A 17,160-nucleotide genomic window follows, 5' to 3' on the forward strand; every position below is an offset into this window, starting at 1 on the left:
TTAAAACTCTTTTGTCAGAGAAATAGTTGTAATTCATAGTACTACTGCAACGGTCATATCTTAAACACAGGTTATATATGGAACCAAAGCCTGATCTGTCATTAAAATGTGATAAATTAAGTCTCTCTGAAGTTTGCTCAGGGGCTTTAAAAAGTTGATTTCATTGCATTAGCTGAATTTCCATGACCACGGAGTTGTAAATGGGGTGGAACTAGGGACAGACCTCAGGCCATTTTGCAAGCAAAGCAACCTTTGGCTAATTAGTGAAGGCTGCATAATGCACCTCTCCAGCAGAGCCAACCAAACTCAACACAGGACTGACATCATACAACTTATTTTTTGACATTTATACTCGAGCATCCAGAGTTGCCAAGGATCTCAGGGGAATATCATGTCAAGCACTGCTTCTCTGCAAGAATCAGTCATTAAATAATTGAGCACTGGAGGGCCTGATTAGTTTGGAAACTCATTAAAACAAAACAGTTTAAATAATCTTCATCTGACATGGTGGGACCTTTCACACTCTAGCTCAAAGTCAAAATCGAGTTCATTCTCATATGCACAAGTGCATGTAGACACAGATACAATGAAAAACTTACTTGCAGCAGCATCACAGGTACATAACAGTAAAGACACAACATTCACAAGAAAAACATAAATTGAACATAAATTATACAAACTTATACAAGAAAGTGCACAATTGGAACAAAAAAGTCCATTGTAGTGCAACGCTATTCCGTATAATCGTCTTTCTTCTCAAATTGATGTGGGACCTTTACCAATACTGCAATGTCTGGGACAACTGCTCATGTAGGCTAACACCAGTAATGCTTGGATGGGATTTGGGGCAGAATCAGTAGGTAGGCAAGGAACTCATCCCACTGCACTCTTAGCAATGGATAAGCACCTGGGGAAACTTGGGTGACATGTGATTAGTACTGGTTTAAAGCCAGTTAGTGCTTTCCCTGGCAGTTAGCTAACACTGTATAAAAGCACTATTAGAACCTGTGCTAATTCATAATACTTTACTGTCTTTTAAGTGGAATTGTCGAGTATGGCAATCATAATGTGGATAGGTAAGTGAAACTAAAAGCCTCCAACTATTTGCTCTTAACTAAAATTTTTAAAGCTTTTGTTAAACATCTGAAACTGAAAATATAGTGCATTCCAAGGCATAAAAATAATGCACAAATGAAGTGCATTATAATTAAACAATGATCATTGTCCAACTGTGAAGTGGGAAGTTAGTTATTTTAGAATAATGACATAGGAAATTATTTCAAATCATACACATACATTCACTTGAGAACAAAACACTTACTGGACTGCCATCACTCCAAACAAATCCTGAATTTGGGCCTGGCTTACTTAGTCCGATCCACACAGGGGAATTAGCTAAAACTGACCTGTAAAGAACAGTTGAATAACATTATGCAATCAATTGTAACTTGATTGACTTAATTGGTTCTGGATAGGCAGAAGATCTGAGCCATTTGTCCACCAGAAATTGTGAAATCATTTTGCTAGTCATGCCTCATCATCCTCTGATAGAGAAGCTACCCATGAGTTCCCACAGGGAGGGCTAGAAGAGACTGTGTTGCAATTTAATGGGCTGCCTTTGAGGCCAAGTCCAGGAGAACCCTCATTTTGCCACATTTTTCTTCTATTACCATTACCATTTAGTTGTTAAGTGAAGGGTAATGAAGAAAATGAAACCTTGGACATTTAATCTGGAACATTACATTATTCCACCCAGGATATTTTTGGAGAAATCTGAAATAAATGCTACTATCTCATTCCCCCCAACTACCCCGAGCACAGTAGTATCCATTGCACCAAATATTTACCCTTGAAAGATGTTGCGGCATTTCTGACTCTGACAAATCTCTGTGTGAAAAAAGTTCACTGACCCTTGATTTTCATTTCCTCAGTGACAACTGTAAATCAATGACTCCTCACTGCTGACACCACAGCCATTATCCTTCATGAGTTACATCAACAAAACAAAAAATAATTTTAATTTTTTTCTATGAACTCCTTGCTTCACCTTCTTTACTGTAATTGAATACATTGGAAATGCACGTTTAAAGTAAAACATTGAATTCTAACTCAATCAAATAACTTTATAACTCTTACTCATTTGCGATTTGGGAATTTGGGAAGAATGGTAAACAGTAAATACGCACACAAGTTGATTCCAGATAAAATCAGCTTCAACGTTATTGTGGATGCTAATTAGATCTGCTCCTCTGCTTCGACAATAATCACGTGCTTCAAACCACGATTTCCTAAACTGTGGTGATTTTATGAAAACCTGGATGGGAAAGTATGCATTTTATTAGTACTCAGATACCAGGTAGATAAAAGCTAACCTTAAAACTCAGTGAAGGGCTCAAAGGCTCTAAATGAGGTTTAGAGGGACTGTGGTTATACAAAGCCAGTTGAAGGACTATTGTTTGGATGTTTAACATTATTATGTCCCGTTATCATGGTGCTTTTGCTTTCTATCCGACTGTTTTACAGGACCTGTCGGGTGTACCCTGTTGCTAACCACCATCCCACTGCAAGCAATGCAACTTGCAGTTTGCCCATCACCATCCTGTGGTGGGTGAAAAGTGGGTGTGTCTTGTTGGAGGATGACACCTCTTATACACATCATTAGTTAAAGAAACAGAGCAGCAAAGAAGGTGGTAGGTGAATGTGAGTCAAATAATAACAGTAAGATAAAGAAAGAAGGGTATAAAAAGATTGAATTAAAGGAGAAAAAAGAAAGAAAAGGAAACATTAAGTAAAAAAATGAAAGTAACATTTCTAGAAATAATTCACTGCTTGCATGAGAGATTAAACATGTTGAACTTTTCCCTGAGTAAGAGAGGTTAATTGGCAGTGCATTAACAGTTTTTGTTAAAATGATACCAACCCTCTTAATTATCTAATATTACCTGCTGCAGTGAATTTAAGTGGGCAATTAATATACATATTCAAGAATTTTTTAAAATAGCACGAAAATAATGGTGAGGTGCCATAAGTGTGAGGCAAACATTGGAGTCATGTAAGTCAACTAGCAAATTCTGGGGATTCATAACTTGCAGAATATTTTTCATTCCCTTTAATTTGATGACTGATACAGACATGATTAATGGAGGAAGTATTATAGCTGAGAAATTACTGTTGTCACACCCGTGTTCCAGACATATTTAACCTCTCCCTGCTTCAATCTCAGGTTCCCACCTGTTTTAAGAAAACCACTATCATCCCGGTACCAAAGAAAAGCAAGGTAACATGCCTCAATGACTACCGACCAGTGGCTCTGACATCCACCATCATGAAGTGCTTTGAGAGGTTGGTCATGGCACGCATCAACTCTAGCCTACCAGACCCATTGCAATTTGCCTATCGCCGAAACAGGTCTACAGCGGAAGCCATCTCCCTGGCCCTACACTCAGCTCTGGAGCATCTGGACAGTAAAGACACCTACATTAGACTATTTTTTATTGACTACAGCTCTGCCTTCAATACAATAATCCTAAGCAAGCTTGTCACCAAACTCCAAGACCTAAGACATAACACCTCCCTCTGTAACTGAATCTTTGACTTTCTAACAAACAGACCGCAATCAGTGAGGATAGGCAGCAATAGCTCCGGCACGATTATTCTCAACACTGGTGCCCCACAAGGCTGTGTCCTCAGCCCTCTACTCTACTCCCTATACACTCATGACTGTGTGGCCAGATTCTGCTCTAACTCCAGCTACAAGTTTGCAGATGATACCACCATTGTAGGCTGTATCTCAAACAGTGATGAGTTGGAGTACAGAAAGGAGATAGAGAGCTTAGTGGAATGGTGTCATGACAACAACCTTTCCCTCAATGTCAACAAAACAAAACAGCTGGTCATTGACTTCAAGAAAGGGGGCGGTGTACATGCACCTGTCTACATCAATGGTGCTGAGGTCGAGAGGGTTGACAGCTTCAAGTTCCTGGGAGTGAACATCACCAACAGCCTGTCCTGGTCAAATCACGTAGATGCCACAGCCAAGAAAGCTCACCAGCACCTCTACTTCCTCAGGAGGTTAAAGAAATTTGTTTTGTCCCCTTTGACTCTCACCAACTTTTACCAATGCACCATAGAAAGCATTCTATCTGGATGTATCATGGCTTGGTACGGCAACTGCTCTGCCCAGGACCGCAAGAAACTGCAGAGAGTTGTGGACACAGCCCAGTGCATTACGGACACCAGCATCCCGTCCTTGGACTCTGTCTTTACCTCTCGCTGTCTTGGTGAACCAGCCAGCATAATCAAAGACCCCCACTCACCTGGGACATTCTCTCTTCTCTCCTCTTCTGTCAGGTAGAAGATATAGGAGCCCGAAGGCATGTACCACCAGACTTAAGGACAGCTTCTACCCCACTGTGATAAGACTATTGAACGGTTCCCTTATACGATGAGATGGACTCTGACCTCACGATCTACTTTGTTGTGACCTTGCACCTTATTGCACTGCACTTTCTCTGTAGCTGTGACACTTTACTCTGTACTGTTATTGTTTTTACCTGTACTACATCAATGGACTCCGTACTAACTCAATGTAACTGCACTGTGTAATGAATTGACCTGTACGATCGGTTTGTAAGACAAGCTACTCACTGTACCTCGGTACAAGTGACAATAATAAACCAATACCAATATCAAGATACTGAACAGACACTCGAGCTGCAAAGTGGAATCAGGATGTGAACAGCCAGCTGCCACATAGAACATAGAACAGTACACCACAGTATGTTGTGCTGAACTAATTAAACTTATAATTAAAAACCTAACTAAATTAGTCCCTTCTGCCTACACAAGTCTATATTCCTCCATTCTCTGCATATTCAGGTGCCTACCTAATAGCTTCTTAAATGCCTCTATTGTATTTGCCTCCACCTGGCAGCGCATTCCAGTCACCCACCACTCTCTGTATAAAAAGAAACTTGCCCTGCACAGAAACTTACTCCCCTCACCTTAAATGCATACCCTCCAGTATTTTCCCATTTTGACCCTGGGCAAAAGGTACCGGCTGGCTATTCTATTTATGCCCCTCATAATCTTATAAACTTCTATTAGGCCTCTCCTCAACTTCCACCACTTCAGAGAAAACAATCCAAAATCATAGAGTCATACAGCACAAAAGCAGGCCTTTCAGCCCAACTGGTCCAATCTGACCAAGTTTCCCATCTAACCTAGTCCCATTTGCCCGCATTTGTCCATCCTTTCCTGATAGCACATGCCCTCTAATCCTGGCAGCATCCTGGTAAACCTCTTGTGTGTCATCTCCAAAGCTTCCACATCCTTCCTATAATGGGGTGACAGAACTGAATGCAGTACTCCAGATTGGGCCTAACTGGAGCTTTATAAAGCTGCAACATAACGTCCTGACTCTTGAACTCAGTGTCCCAATTAATAAAGGCAAGCATGTTTATTCTCCTTCTTTACTACCCTATTAACTTGCGCAGCCACTTTCAGGCATCTTCACATTACGACATTCTTTCCTTGAAATGGTGGGGGCACACATTGGGTCTATTTTAAAGGAATGAATGGTGTTCAAATAAAAGCCCTTGTCCTAATTCTGACATGAACAATACTCCAGATGCAACCACTCAGGTGAATGCTGGAAGATCAGGCCGTTGCATTAGGGTTAGGGAGAAGGAGAATAGAGAGACTGAAATCAGGGCGGATGGAGATCCAAGTTGGAGCCAGGGTGGGAGTGGGAGGGAGATCGAGAGAGAAGATCTCAGGGACAGTGAAAGAATGGCATGGCTGATAGAACCACTGCCTTATCACACTAGAGACCTGGGTTCAATCCCGACCTCGCGTGCTGTCTATGTTGAGTTTACACGTTCTCCCAGTGACCAGATGGGTTTCCTCCAGATGCTCCACTTTCCTCCCATATCACAAAGACATGAAGAAAAACAAAGGACTGCAGATGCTGGAATCTAGATGAAAAACACTATGATGCTGGAGAAACTCAGCAGGCCAGGCAGCATCCATGGAGAAAAGCAGGTGGTCAACATTTCAGGTCAGGACCCTTCTTCAGGACTTGGCGGTCAATGTTTTAGGTCAGGACCCTTCTGAAGATGACAGGGTTCTGAAGATGTCAGGGTCCGTCAGGAAGATTGTGATGGTCTTAACTCCGCCTTGCTCCATATTGAAGCAAATAAGTATTTTTTCTGTGGTTTTTGTACATGGTTGGCTTGCCTGAGTGCATTGCATCTCCTGTCAAAGCAACATTACAGTGGGAGTCTCTAGAAGGTCTTACATCCCTTATTTGTATTTTCAAAATGCAAAATGCCTTTTCCGAGTTTGAATAAAGGATGCACCTTATTTGTCCCTATCTAATGGTAGAGTGCAAGCTTCCTACCTGTCACTATGGTGACAGGAGGCAACATAATGCCTGAAAATGGGTGCTGAATGGTTCAACTATTAATATTCAGGAATAGTACAACTACTTGAGATTCTTCTATTGTACTGATGAATAGTTTGCAAGTAGGGCAAAATAGGAGAAATGGAGAGGAGTTGGCTAACAAGAGATTGTGAGATAACAAGAGATAACATTTGATTTTGTTGAGTTCTCCGTAAAAGCAAAAACCCAGATATGAGGGAGAAAAGAAGCTTCAATATATCCTTGAAGGTTCTCAGCTGTTGGTGTACTTTTTAAATGTTATTTAAAAATTTACTTATATAAACACTGTTATTTCGTGGGCTCTTTTAGAGTCACTAGGCCTCAAATCTTACCTTAGTTTCAACTAAGCCATAAACACAAAAACTTAAGCCAATGCAACTCAACAATTCCTCTGGACTCAGGCAGGACGATCACCAGAAAAATCAGCCAATTCAAAACCACTGGAGTGAGGGAAAGTTATCCATCTACTTCATTTTATTTGCAACCCCTTTCTCCAATAGCAGCTTTCTGAAGTACAGGGAAGTTGAAGACAACATCAAGCTGATTTTAAAGAGGCAGCACACAGATCTACATTAATTACACATAAAATCTATAAAATTTAAACCTTTGGTCTGACTCACTTTGTAGCAGTATTTGGAGTTTTCATATGTTTTCCATCCTGATGCGCAAGCTGAAGCAGGAGTTGTTGGAATGAATGGAGGAGGTGTCACGCCAGCTGCCCAGGATTTGCAGATATATTTTGCTTTGGTTTTACAATCATGGACATCCCATAACCCAGCAGCATTTCCAGTTGCCATACCAACACATCCAACTTTTCTCCCTGCAAATGACAGAGCATATTTCATACTTGCAAGTAAATAAATGTCCCAATCATTAGTACTTTTCAAACAAATGGAACCAATGGATTCCATTCAAAGTAAGTGATAACTTAGTGAAGGCCACTATAACCAAATTGTACCATATTAATCCAAGTAGAGGTGTCCTTACAGAGATATAATAATTGAAATTGGAATTGGAATTGGAATTGGTTTATTATGGTCTCATGTACCGAAGTACAGTGAAAAACTTAGTTTTGTGTGCCATCTATACAGATCATTTCAAAACACAAATACATCAAGTAGTACAAGGGAAAAGCAGTAACAAATGCAAAAAATAGTGTTACAGTTACAGAGAAAGTGCAATGTCGATAGATAATAAGAAGCAAGGGCCATGATGAGGTAGATTGTGAGGTCAAGAGTTCATCTTTAACATACAAGATTAACACCAGATCAAGTATATTTTCTATTTATATATTTTTTCTAGTAAGACTAGTATTTTTCTAGTTTTTCTATCTATCTATTTTTCAGTGAGCGGGAGCCAGGACTTGGAATGAGGGGCGGGAGTTTCCAAAAGAGGTGAGTCTCCATGTTTGGTGTTCATTTTCAGTGAACAGGACCCGAAAAGAGGCACACTTGTATATTGTTAGTAATAATTGGCTAATATTGGCAGTTGCCAAGAGGCAGACTTGTATGTTGTTAGTAATAATTGGCTAATCAGCAGCTGTCAATAAAAAGAAGCTGGGGTTAAGCATAGTGGCTATTGTTAGAGTGGGGGAACTGAGGCTTTGGTGAGAAGAGTCTGAGTAGGTGGCCTAGCTATGGGGAGTGTAAGCAGCTCTTTAAAAAGAAAGGTTTCAGTAAGGAGGCACAGGTGAGGTCTTTAATCCTTAGTCCTTAGGATGGCAGTTAGGGCAGTGGAATGCTCCTCCTGGAAGATGTGGGACATCAGGGAACCTCAGTCTTTCTGATGACTATATTTGTGGGAAGTGCACCCAGCTGCTGTTCCTGATTGACCAGGTCAAGGAAATGGAGCTGGAATTAGATGTACTCAGAACCACTGGGGAAGTTGAAAATGTCATAGATGAGACTTCTACTGAAGTGATCACTCCCAGGGTAGAGGCTTCAGATAGATGGGTGACTACCAGGAGAAAAGAGAATAAGCAGTCCTCTGGCCATTCCCCTCAGCAACAAGTATACTCTTTTGGCTACTGCTGGGGGGGGGGGGGTATCACCTATCAGGGCACAATAGCAGCAGCAGCCAGGTCAATGGCACTGAGCCACCCTCAAAGGAAGGGTAAAGCCAATCAGAGCAGTAGTGATAGGAGACAAGATAGTTAGGGGACAGACAGGAGATTCTGTGGCTGTGAAAGAGACACCAGGATGGTGTGTTGCCTCCCAGGTGCTAGGGTTGAGGATGTCTCAGTCCCTACAGAATATTCTCAAGGGAGAGGGTGAACAGCCAGAGGTTGTGGTGCATGTTGGCACCAATGACATAAGTAGAAAAGGGGAAGAGGTCCTGTGCAGTGAGTATAGGGAGTTGGAAAAGAGGCTGAAGAGCAGGACCTCTGAGGTAGTAATTACACCTGGTGCCACATGCTAGTCAGGGCAGGAATAGGATGATAGAACAGACTCATGAGTGGCTGAGGTACTGGTGCAGGGGATAGGGCTTCAGTTCTTGGATCATTAGAACCTCTTCTGGGGCAAGGGTGACCTGTACTAGAAGGATGGGTTGCACCTCAACTGGAGGGGAACCAATATCCTGGCTGGGAGGTTTGCTAGTGCTACTTGAGGGTTTAAACTAGTTTGGCAGGGGGATAGGAACCAGAGCACTATGTCAGAAAGTGAAGGGATTGAGAGGAAGATAGATGTCAGGGCCAGTAACAACAGGTAGGAGCAAAGTAATAGACATGATGGGACAGACAGTTTGAAATGTGTGTATTTGAATGCTCAGGAGTACTATGAATAAGGGTGCTGAACTTATTTCCATATATTGATCCATGCTCTATGACATGGCCATAACAGACTTGATTGAGAGAGGGACAGGACTAGATGCTTAATGTTCCAGGGTAGAACTCAAAAAAGAGGTGCAATCATTCTGATAGGATTATATTACAGACCCCCTGATAGCCACTGGGACATTGAGGAGTAGATATGCAGGCAGATTAGGGGAAAGGTGTAAAACTAATCATGTTGTTGTCATTGGGGACTTCAACTTCCCTAATATAAACTGGGATCTCCTTGGTGTAAAAGGTTTAGATGGGGCAGAATTTGTTTAGTGCATCCAGGAGGGTTTCTTAAATCAATATTTTGATAGTCCAATGAGAGGAGGTGCTGTACTAGACCTGGTGCTGGGTAATGAGCCTGGCCAGGTCCCCAGCTTTTCAGTGGGGGAACAGTGACCACAATTCCTTAAGTTTTAAGATAGCTATAGATAAGTATGGACCTTGAGGGACAGTATTAAATCAGAGCAGGACAAATTATGGTACCATTAGGCAGGAACTAGGGGAGAATTAATTGGGGTCAGCTGTTTTTTTGGCAAGTCAACACCTGACATGTGGAGGGTGTTTAAAGACCAACTGCAGCGTACAGGACAGGTATGTTCCAGTAAGAAGGAAGAACAAGAATGGCTGCGTAAGAGAACTTTGGATGTCAAGAGGTGTTGAATTTAGTAGAGAAGAAAAAGTATGTAAAGCTTAGAAAGCTGCGATCAAATAGTGCACCTGAGGATTATAAAAGCCAGAAAGGAACTCGAAGGGAATTGGGAAAGCAAGGAGGGGCCATGAAAATTCCTTGGCAAGTAGGACTAAAGAGAATCCCAAGGCACTTTACATACATCAAGAGCAAGAGGATAACTAGGAAGAGGGTAGGACCACTCAAGGATAAAGGAGGGAACAGGTGCTTGGAAGTGGAGGAGGTAGGTGAGATCCTTCGAGTACTTCTCCTTTGTAAATACTGATGCAAAGGATGTGGGGGATGGGGAGAGAAGTGTGGAGCATGCTAATATGCTAGAGCATTTTGAGATAGAGAAGGTGGTATGTCTGGTCTCTTAAGAGCATTAAGGTGGATAAATCCCCAGGCCCTGATGGGATATACCCCAGGTTGTTGAGAGAGGTGAGAGATAAGATTGCTGGGGCCTTGACCAATATCTTTGTCCTCTCTAGCCACAGGCAAGGTCCCAGAGGACTGGCGAGTAGCTAATGTTATTCCATTATTCAAGAAGGTAAACAGGGATAATCCTGGTAACTATAGAATGGTGAGTCTCATCACTGGTAGGAAAGTTACTGGAGAGGATACTTGAGGATAGGATTTATGAGCATTTGGAAAACCCTAGTCTAATTAGGGACAGTCAGCATAGCTTTGTGCAGGGCAAGTCATGCCTTAATAACTTGCTTGAGTTTTTTTGATGAGGTGACAAGGGTGATTGATGAAGGCAGAGCTGTGGATGTTGTCTACATGGATTTTAGTAAGGTGTTTAACAAGGTCCCTCATGGGAGGCTCATCCAGAAGATTAAGATGCATGGGATCCATGATGAATTGGCTGTTTGGATTCAGAACTGGCTTGCCCATAGAAGAAAGGGTAGTGGTCAATGGGACTTATTCTGGCTGGAGGTCTGTGACTAGTGGTGTTCCTTGGGGATCCATACTGTGACCTCTGCTGTTTGTGATGTATATAAATGACCTGGATAAAGATGTACATGAGTGGGTTAGTAAATTTGCAGATGATATGAAGATTGGTGGTTTTACGGATGGTGTAGAAGACTGGCAAAGGATGATATTAGTGGGATATAGATCAGTTGCAGATATGGGTGGAGAAATGGCAGATGGGGTTCAACCTGACCAAATGTGAAGTGTTGCACCTTGAGAGATCAAATGTAAAGAGACATACATTGCTAATGGCAAGACTCTTAACAGTGATGTACAGAGGGATCTTGGGGTCCAAGTTCATAGGTCCCTGAAAGTGGCTACACAGGTTGATAGGGTGGTAAAGAAGGCAAATGGCATGCTTGCCTCCATTTGTTGAGGTATTGAGTTCCAGAGTCGGGAAGTTATGTTGCAGTTTTAAAACTTTAGTTGGGCTGCATCTGAAGTATTGCTTCTAGTTCTGGTCACCCCACTATAGGATGTTGAGGCTTTGGGGAGGGTGCAGAAGAGGTTTACTAAAATACTGCCTGGATTAGAGGGCATATGCTGAAGATTGGACAAAGTTGGGTTGATCTCCCTGGAGTGGTGGAGGCTGAAGGGGAAACTTGATAGAGGTTTATAAGATTGAGAGGCATAGGTAGACAGCTGGTAGCTTTCTGCCAGGGTTGAAATGTCTAATACCAGAGAACATGCATTTAAGGTGATAGTGGGTAAGTTCAAAGGAGATGTGTGGGGCAAGTTTTTGTACACAGTGGTGGGTGCCTGGAATTTGCTGCTTGGGATAGTGGTGGAGGCAAATGATAGGGGCATTCAAGGAGCTCTTGGATAGGCTCATGAATGTGATGGAAATGGTAGGATATGGACATTGTGTAGGCAGAAGGGTTTAGTTGGGCATTTTATTACTAATACAATTGGTTTGGCACAATATTGTGTGCCAAAGGGCATATTCCTGTGCTGTACTGTTCTATGTAACAATTTTGTTGTACTAGTACTAATCAGAAAACTGATCTATTTGGGTGCACTGCTGATTTATAACACTTCCAATTTTATTCTCAATTCAAATCAAAAAAAGCATACATTATTTTCAGTGCAAAATCAGAACTCAGCTGATCTTAGGGTGGCCTAAATGTTTAGTGTCCATGTGGCTCACTTCATAGTAACATCCACCCAGAATGAGGTGGGAATACTATACACTCAGGTGTCATCTTTCCAAAGAGATATAAACCAAGGTTTCTCCCACTCTAACGTGAGTATATTTTGAAGAAGAGCAGGTCAGTTCTCACCTATTTCCTCTGGGGGGAGAAAAATTCATCACCCTTTGAGAGAAGAAATCTCTGGAATTCTGTCCCCAAGGGTGATGAAGGCTAGATCATTAAATATATTTAAAATGGAGATTGTTTAAATATTTATCTATCGATGAATTGAGGTTTATGGGGGAACCGGCACAGAAGAGTTAAGGCCAGCATAGATCCACCATAATCATGTTGAATGGTGGGGAAGGCTTGCAGAACCCAGTGGCCTACTCCTGTTATTTTCTTGTATTCTTATTTATTCTTTAATTCTTTAAACAAATCATCTGGTCATCATATTGACACAGCACATTGACTGTGACAGTTGTGCAGCTGGTAGAGCTGCTGCCTTACAGCTCCAGTGACCTGGGTTCAATCCAGACCTCCATTGCTGTTTGTTAGGAGTTTGCATTTTCTCCCTGCGACCAAATGAAAACAAAAAAACATGCTGGAAAATCTCAGCAGGTCAGGCAGAATTTATGGAAAGAGAAGAAACAGTTAATCTTTCAGGTCTGAGACTTCTCATTTGAAATGAGAAAGAATAAACAGACGAGACTGCAGATGCTGGAATCTGGAGCAAGACCTCGGCCTCTGTACCCCTGTCTGCAACTCTCCTCAACTTCCTCATCAGCAGACCTCAGTCAGTGAAGATTGGTAACATGTCCTCCTCACTGATCATCAATGCAGGTGCACCTCAAGGCAGTGTGCATAGCCCCCTGCCTACTCACTATAAATGCATAACAGTGTGGCTAAGCACAGCTCCAATGCCTTGTTGGATGAGTCATAGGTGGCAATGAGTTAACTTGACTGAGAGGTCACCTGGTTGAGTGGTGTCACAAAACAACCTTTCTCAATGTCAGCAAAACTAAAGAGCTGATTCCCTTTGGGAAGGAAGGTGAACATGTGCTAGCCTACATTGGGGGATCAGCAGTGGAGAGAGTCAGCAGCTTTAAATTCTTGGGGGCTAACGTATCAGATGACCTGTCCTGGGCCCAGCACATAGGAAAGCACACCAGCGTCTTAGGAGGTTCAGCTTGTCATCGAACACTAATTTCTACAGATGTACTTTTGAAAGCATCCTGACTGGTTGAACCATGGTCTGGTATGGCAATTCAAATACACAGGAATGTGAGAAGCTGCAGAGTAGTGGACTCTGCCCAATACATCACAGGCATATCCCTTCCCACCTGGTAGTGTAGCAGTTAGGGTAACGCTATTACAACACCAGCAACCCAGGTTCAATTCCTGCTGCTGTCTGTAAAGAGTTTATGTTCTCCCCATGTCTGCGTGGGTTTCCTCCCACATTTCCAAAGATGTACAGGTTAGGAAGTTGTGGGCATGTTATGTTGGAGCCAGAAGTGTGGCAGTACTTGCGGGCTGCCCCCAGAACATTCAATGCAAAAGATGCATTTCACTGTTTTGATGTACATGTGACTAATCAAGAAATCTTTTCTTTGTTAGTATCTACAGTTTAGTTTGGGTAGCAGAGAAGGTGTGGAGGACAATGACTGGAACAAAGGGAAGTTCTTTGATATGGTGAAATAATGTGGCTGTTAAGATAAGATTTCTTTATTAGTCACACGTACATCAAAACAGTGAAATGCATCTTCTTGTGTAGAATGTTCTGGGGCAGCCTGCAAGTGTCGCCACACTTCTGGCACCAACATAACATGCCCATGGCTACTAACCCGTACATCTTTGGAACGTGGGAGAAAACTGGAGCACTGGGTGGAAACCCACACAGTCACGGAGAATGTACAAACTCCTTACAGACAGCGGCTGGAATTGAACCCAGGTTGCTGCATAAGCTCCTTTGCTTGTGTAATGTGTTGCTAAAGTTATAAAGTTTGGGTAATGTCTTGACTGACTTACTGGAACAGACCAGAAAATACTGGAAGAGGAAAAAGAAAGAGGAGTGGCAGGCAAAATTGGCCAGTCCTGATACAAACAGAAAGAGCAAAGTAAAAAGAGACTGCAGATGCTGAAATCTAGAACAAAAATAGAATGCTGGAAGAATTCAATGGGTCATTTAGCATCTGTGGAGGCAAAGGGTATAAATCAATGTTTGAGGTTGAGGCCCTGCATCAGGACTGAGTCCTTGAGTTCTTCCAGCCTTCTGACTTTGTTTCAGAAAGAAAGAGCCTGTTATCTAAAATTGGAGAATTCAATATTGAGAACTAACAGCTGCAACATGTCGAGACAAAAGTTGAGGTGATGTTCCTTGAATTTGTATCAAGCCTCATTACACAGCAGGAGGCTCAGAGGGGGAGAGTGATGGGGAATTAAAGCAGCAGGCACCTGGAAGCTCAGGGTCACAACTGCAGACTGAGTGCAGCTGCTCTGTGAAATGATTGCCTAATCAGTTTTTGGTTTCTCCTATGCAGAGGAGTCCCATCCCTGAGAACACGTGGGTTTTCACCAAATGCTCAGTTTCCTCCCAAAGACGTGGGTTGGGAGGCTAATTAGCCTCTTGTGTGGTGGGTGGTAGAGTTGATGGGAAATATGGGGGGGGGTGGAATATGGTACAGGGAAAATTAGTAGGGAGGTGGGATTGATATGTGAGCCATCATAGACTCAGTGGGCTGAATTGATTCCTTCTATGTTGTAAGGAACTTTGTGCCTTTGTAGGGAGTCAGCTGTGCACATTGGCCTCCACATTTTCTATTTTACAATGGTAACCAAACCTCAAAGATAGACTATGGCTTGAAAAGTACTTAAAGGCATCCAGAAGTTATGTCTTTCTTTTTTAAAATCAGAACCATTATTTCCCTCTATATTATGGTAATAAATAAAATGTCTGACAGGATTCCACATTAGGGTCCTTGGTTCTTACTGCCCACCTGGCATATTAATGTTCCAGTGTGTAAATGATATTGGCTTCCCATCCACCGATTTGAAAGTCCCTTCATTATTTGCATCAGATTTTATTCCAATCCAAAAATATGCCTCAGGTCGCAGACCAATTAAGCTTGTCAGGAAAGCTTGTTCAAATCTGGAAAGGAGAAGAATTTAAAGTAATAAAGAATATGATCCCCTGCAATATGCAAGAAAAGGTCTTCCAAAAGCAGAAACTCCAAGTCAAATCGTTAAACTTCATGGAATTATACATCACAGAATGTACTAAGTTGTTTTTTCTGTTGCCTACACTAGTTTAACGTTAAATTATTTTTTGATAGTGGAGTAAAACTAAAGACTTTTTTGTGTGTTTATAGGATAATTTAATCTTTTGTGTATTATTGAGGAAAGAATGTGGCCGCCCACAGAACTTGTAAAATTATTTCACAGTATATGCTATCTCCTGATTGATAGTGCTAATAAATATTAGCATTTTATTATTTGTTGTTCATCTTGGCAGCATTACCAGTGGGCACCTGGTAACTTTTCTGCATGTCTACAACCAATTTCTGATGAATAGCTTGGATTGCCAGTATATACTGAACAAATCAGGAGGTTAGATTAATAAAGAATATATATTTGGGCAAATCAGCCCTAGACAGAAAACTACTGTTTTATTATTCAGACACTGAAAATTTATCACAAGAGGATTGAAGTGTTTTTGTGATGAATGTGTACTATAGTAATATGGTAGTGAATCTGTCCTGCATACTGCTTCTAAAATTTATCACCTTTGTGAAACCAAACTTTAACAGTAGAGCACAACACTCAGCAGTTGCCACTTAGTACATAGAGTTGAGTGGTTAAATAACGGGATTAGCATCCAAAAAATTGCACCATTACTCCAGAGACCTGAGTTCAAATCCCACTGTAGCATTTGGGAAATTTAAATAAATTTGGAATAAAAAGCTTTTCTCTGTAATGATAACTTTGAAACCATGGATTATCATTAAAAAAAATCCACCTGGTTCACCAATGTCCTTGGGGGTGTAGATCAGTCATCTCTTCCTGTTGTGACCTATACATAACTCTAGACCCACTACTGAGGGTAAATCTTAATTTTCCCCTGAGATCAGTGACATTTAGAGAGGGACAATAAATGCCAGACACAAGAGACTGCAGATGCTGGAATCTGGAGTAAAAGACAAACTGCTGGAGGAATTCACCAGGTCAAGCAGCATCTGAGGGGGCTGTCTTTCCAAGATAGTGGGTAGAGGTGTAGTCTCAGTAGCTGTGGGAGTCAGTGGGTTTATAGTAAATGTCAGTGGATAGTTTGTCTCCTGATCTGGAGACAGATCCAGAAAAATGAGAGGTGCCAGCAATGGTCCAAGTGATTTTGAGAGTGGAATGGAAGTTAGTATGAAGGTGATAGGAAGCAATACCAATGCAGTCATCGTTGGGGAGTGACATCAGAAGGTTTGGAACAAAGACTGTTCCATTTAACCATCAAAGAGGCAGGTGTAGTATGGGTCCATGTGAGTGCCCGTGGCTGCTACTTTGATTTGTTGGAGGTGTGAGGAATCAAAAGGGAAGTTGTGCAGGGTAAGAACAAGTTCTGCCAAGCAGAGGAGACTGTTAGTGGAGGGGAACTGGTTGGATCTTTGTTGCAGAAGGAAGCAGAGGGCTTTGAGACCTTCCTGATGGGGGATTGAGGTGTATAAAGACAATAAATGCTAGCATTGCAAACAGTGCCCAAATCCCATTAATGAATAAATAAACAGAAATATATTGGTGAACAGATCTCTTTAGTTGTGATAAATTGTTACTTACTCAATACTAACACTTCCTGATATCATTATTTATTCTATAATTTTAGAAAGATTTCACCATGATGGATAACATTTCTCCGGTGTTCTGATAGAAAGTTACCTACCTTCCTTGAACATTAACAAGGGTCGCTCCCTGATTTTGACACATGTTATTTGCATCACTGAACGTCTTTACTGTTTGTCCAATCAGATAGCAAAACGTCTGATATCTCTTCCAACCCTGAAAATAAAAATCCACATATGGCTTTACATATGGGTTTTAATGTGCTGGAGGTACTGAGCAACAGGAGCTATGAACTTTAAAA

At 41.7% G+C, this 17,160-nt stretch overlaps 1 protein-coding gene across 2 annotated transcripts in view; it reads right to left on the reverse strand.

Moving 5' to 3' along the window:
• Window positions 1–17,160, reverse strand: part of mrc1a (mannose receptor, C type 1a) — a 133,316-nt gene that overhangs the window by 41,394 nt on the left and 74,762 nt on the right. The window contains exons 10-14 of one of the 2 annotated variants that reach the window (XM_052015897.1): window positions 16,960–17,075; window positions 15,032–15,183; window positions 7,063–7,262; window positions 2,187–2,314; window positions 1,322–1,406 (exon numbers count right to left, since the gene is read on the reverse strand). In XM_052015897.1, coding sequence (XP_051871857.1) covers window positions 1,322–1,406; window positions 2,187–2,314; window positions 7,063–7,262; window positions 15,032–15,183; window positions 16,960–17,075 — 681 coding nt within the window. The remainder of the gene's footprint in view (window positions 1–1,321; window positions 1,407–2,186; window positions 2,315–7,062; window positions 7,263–15,031; window positions 15,184–16,959; window positions 17,076–17,160) is intronic. The other variant, XM_052015898.1, reaches the window with a different exon arrangement.

The sequence above is a fragment of the Pristis pectinata genome, chromosome 5 (genome assembly GCF_009764475.1).
Source record: "Pristis pectinata isolate sPriPec2 chromosome 5, sPriPec2.1.pri, whole genome shotgun sequence".
NCBI classification, from domain to species: domain Eukaryota; kingdom Metazoa; phylum Chordata; class Chondrichthyes; order Rhinopristiformes; family Pristidae; genus Pristis; species Pristis pectinata.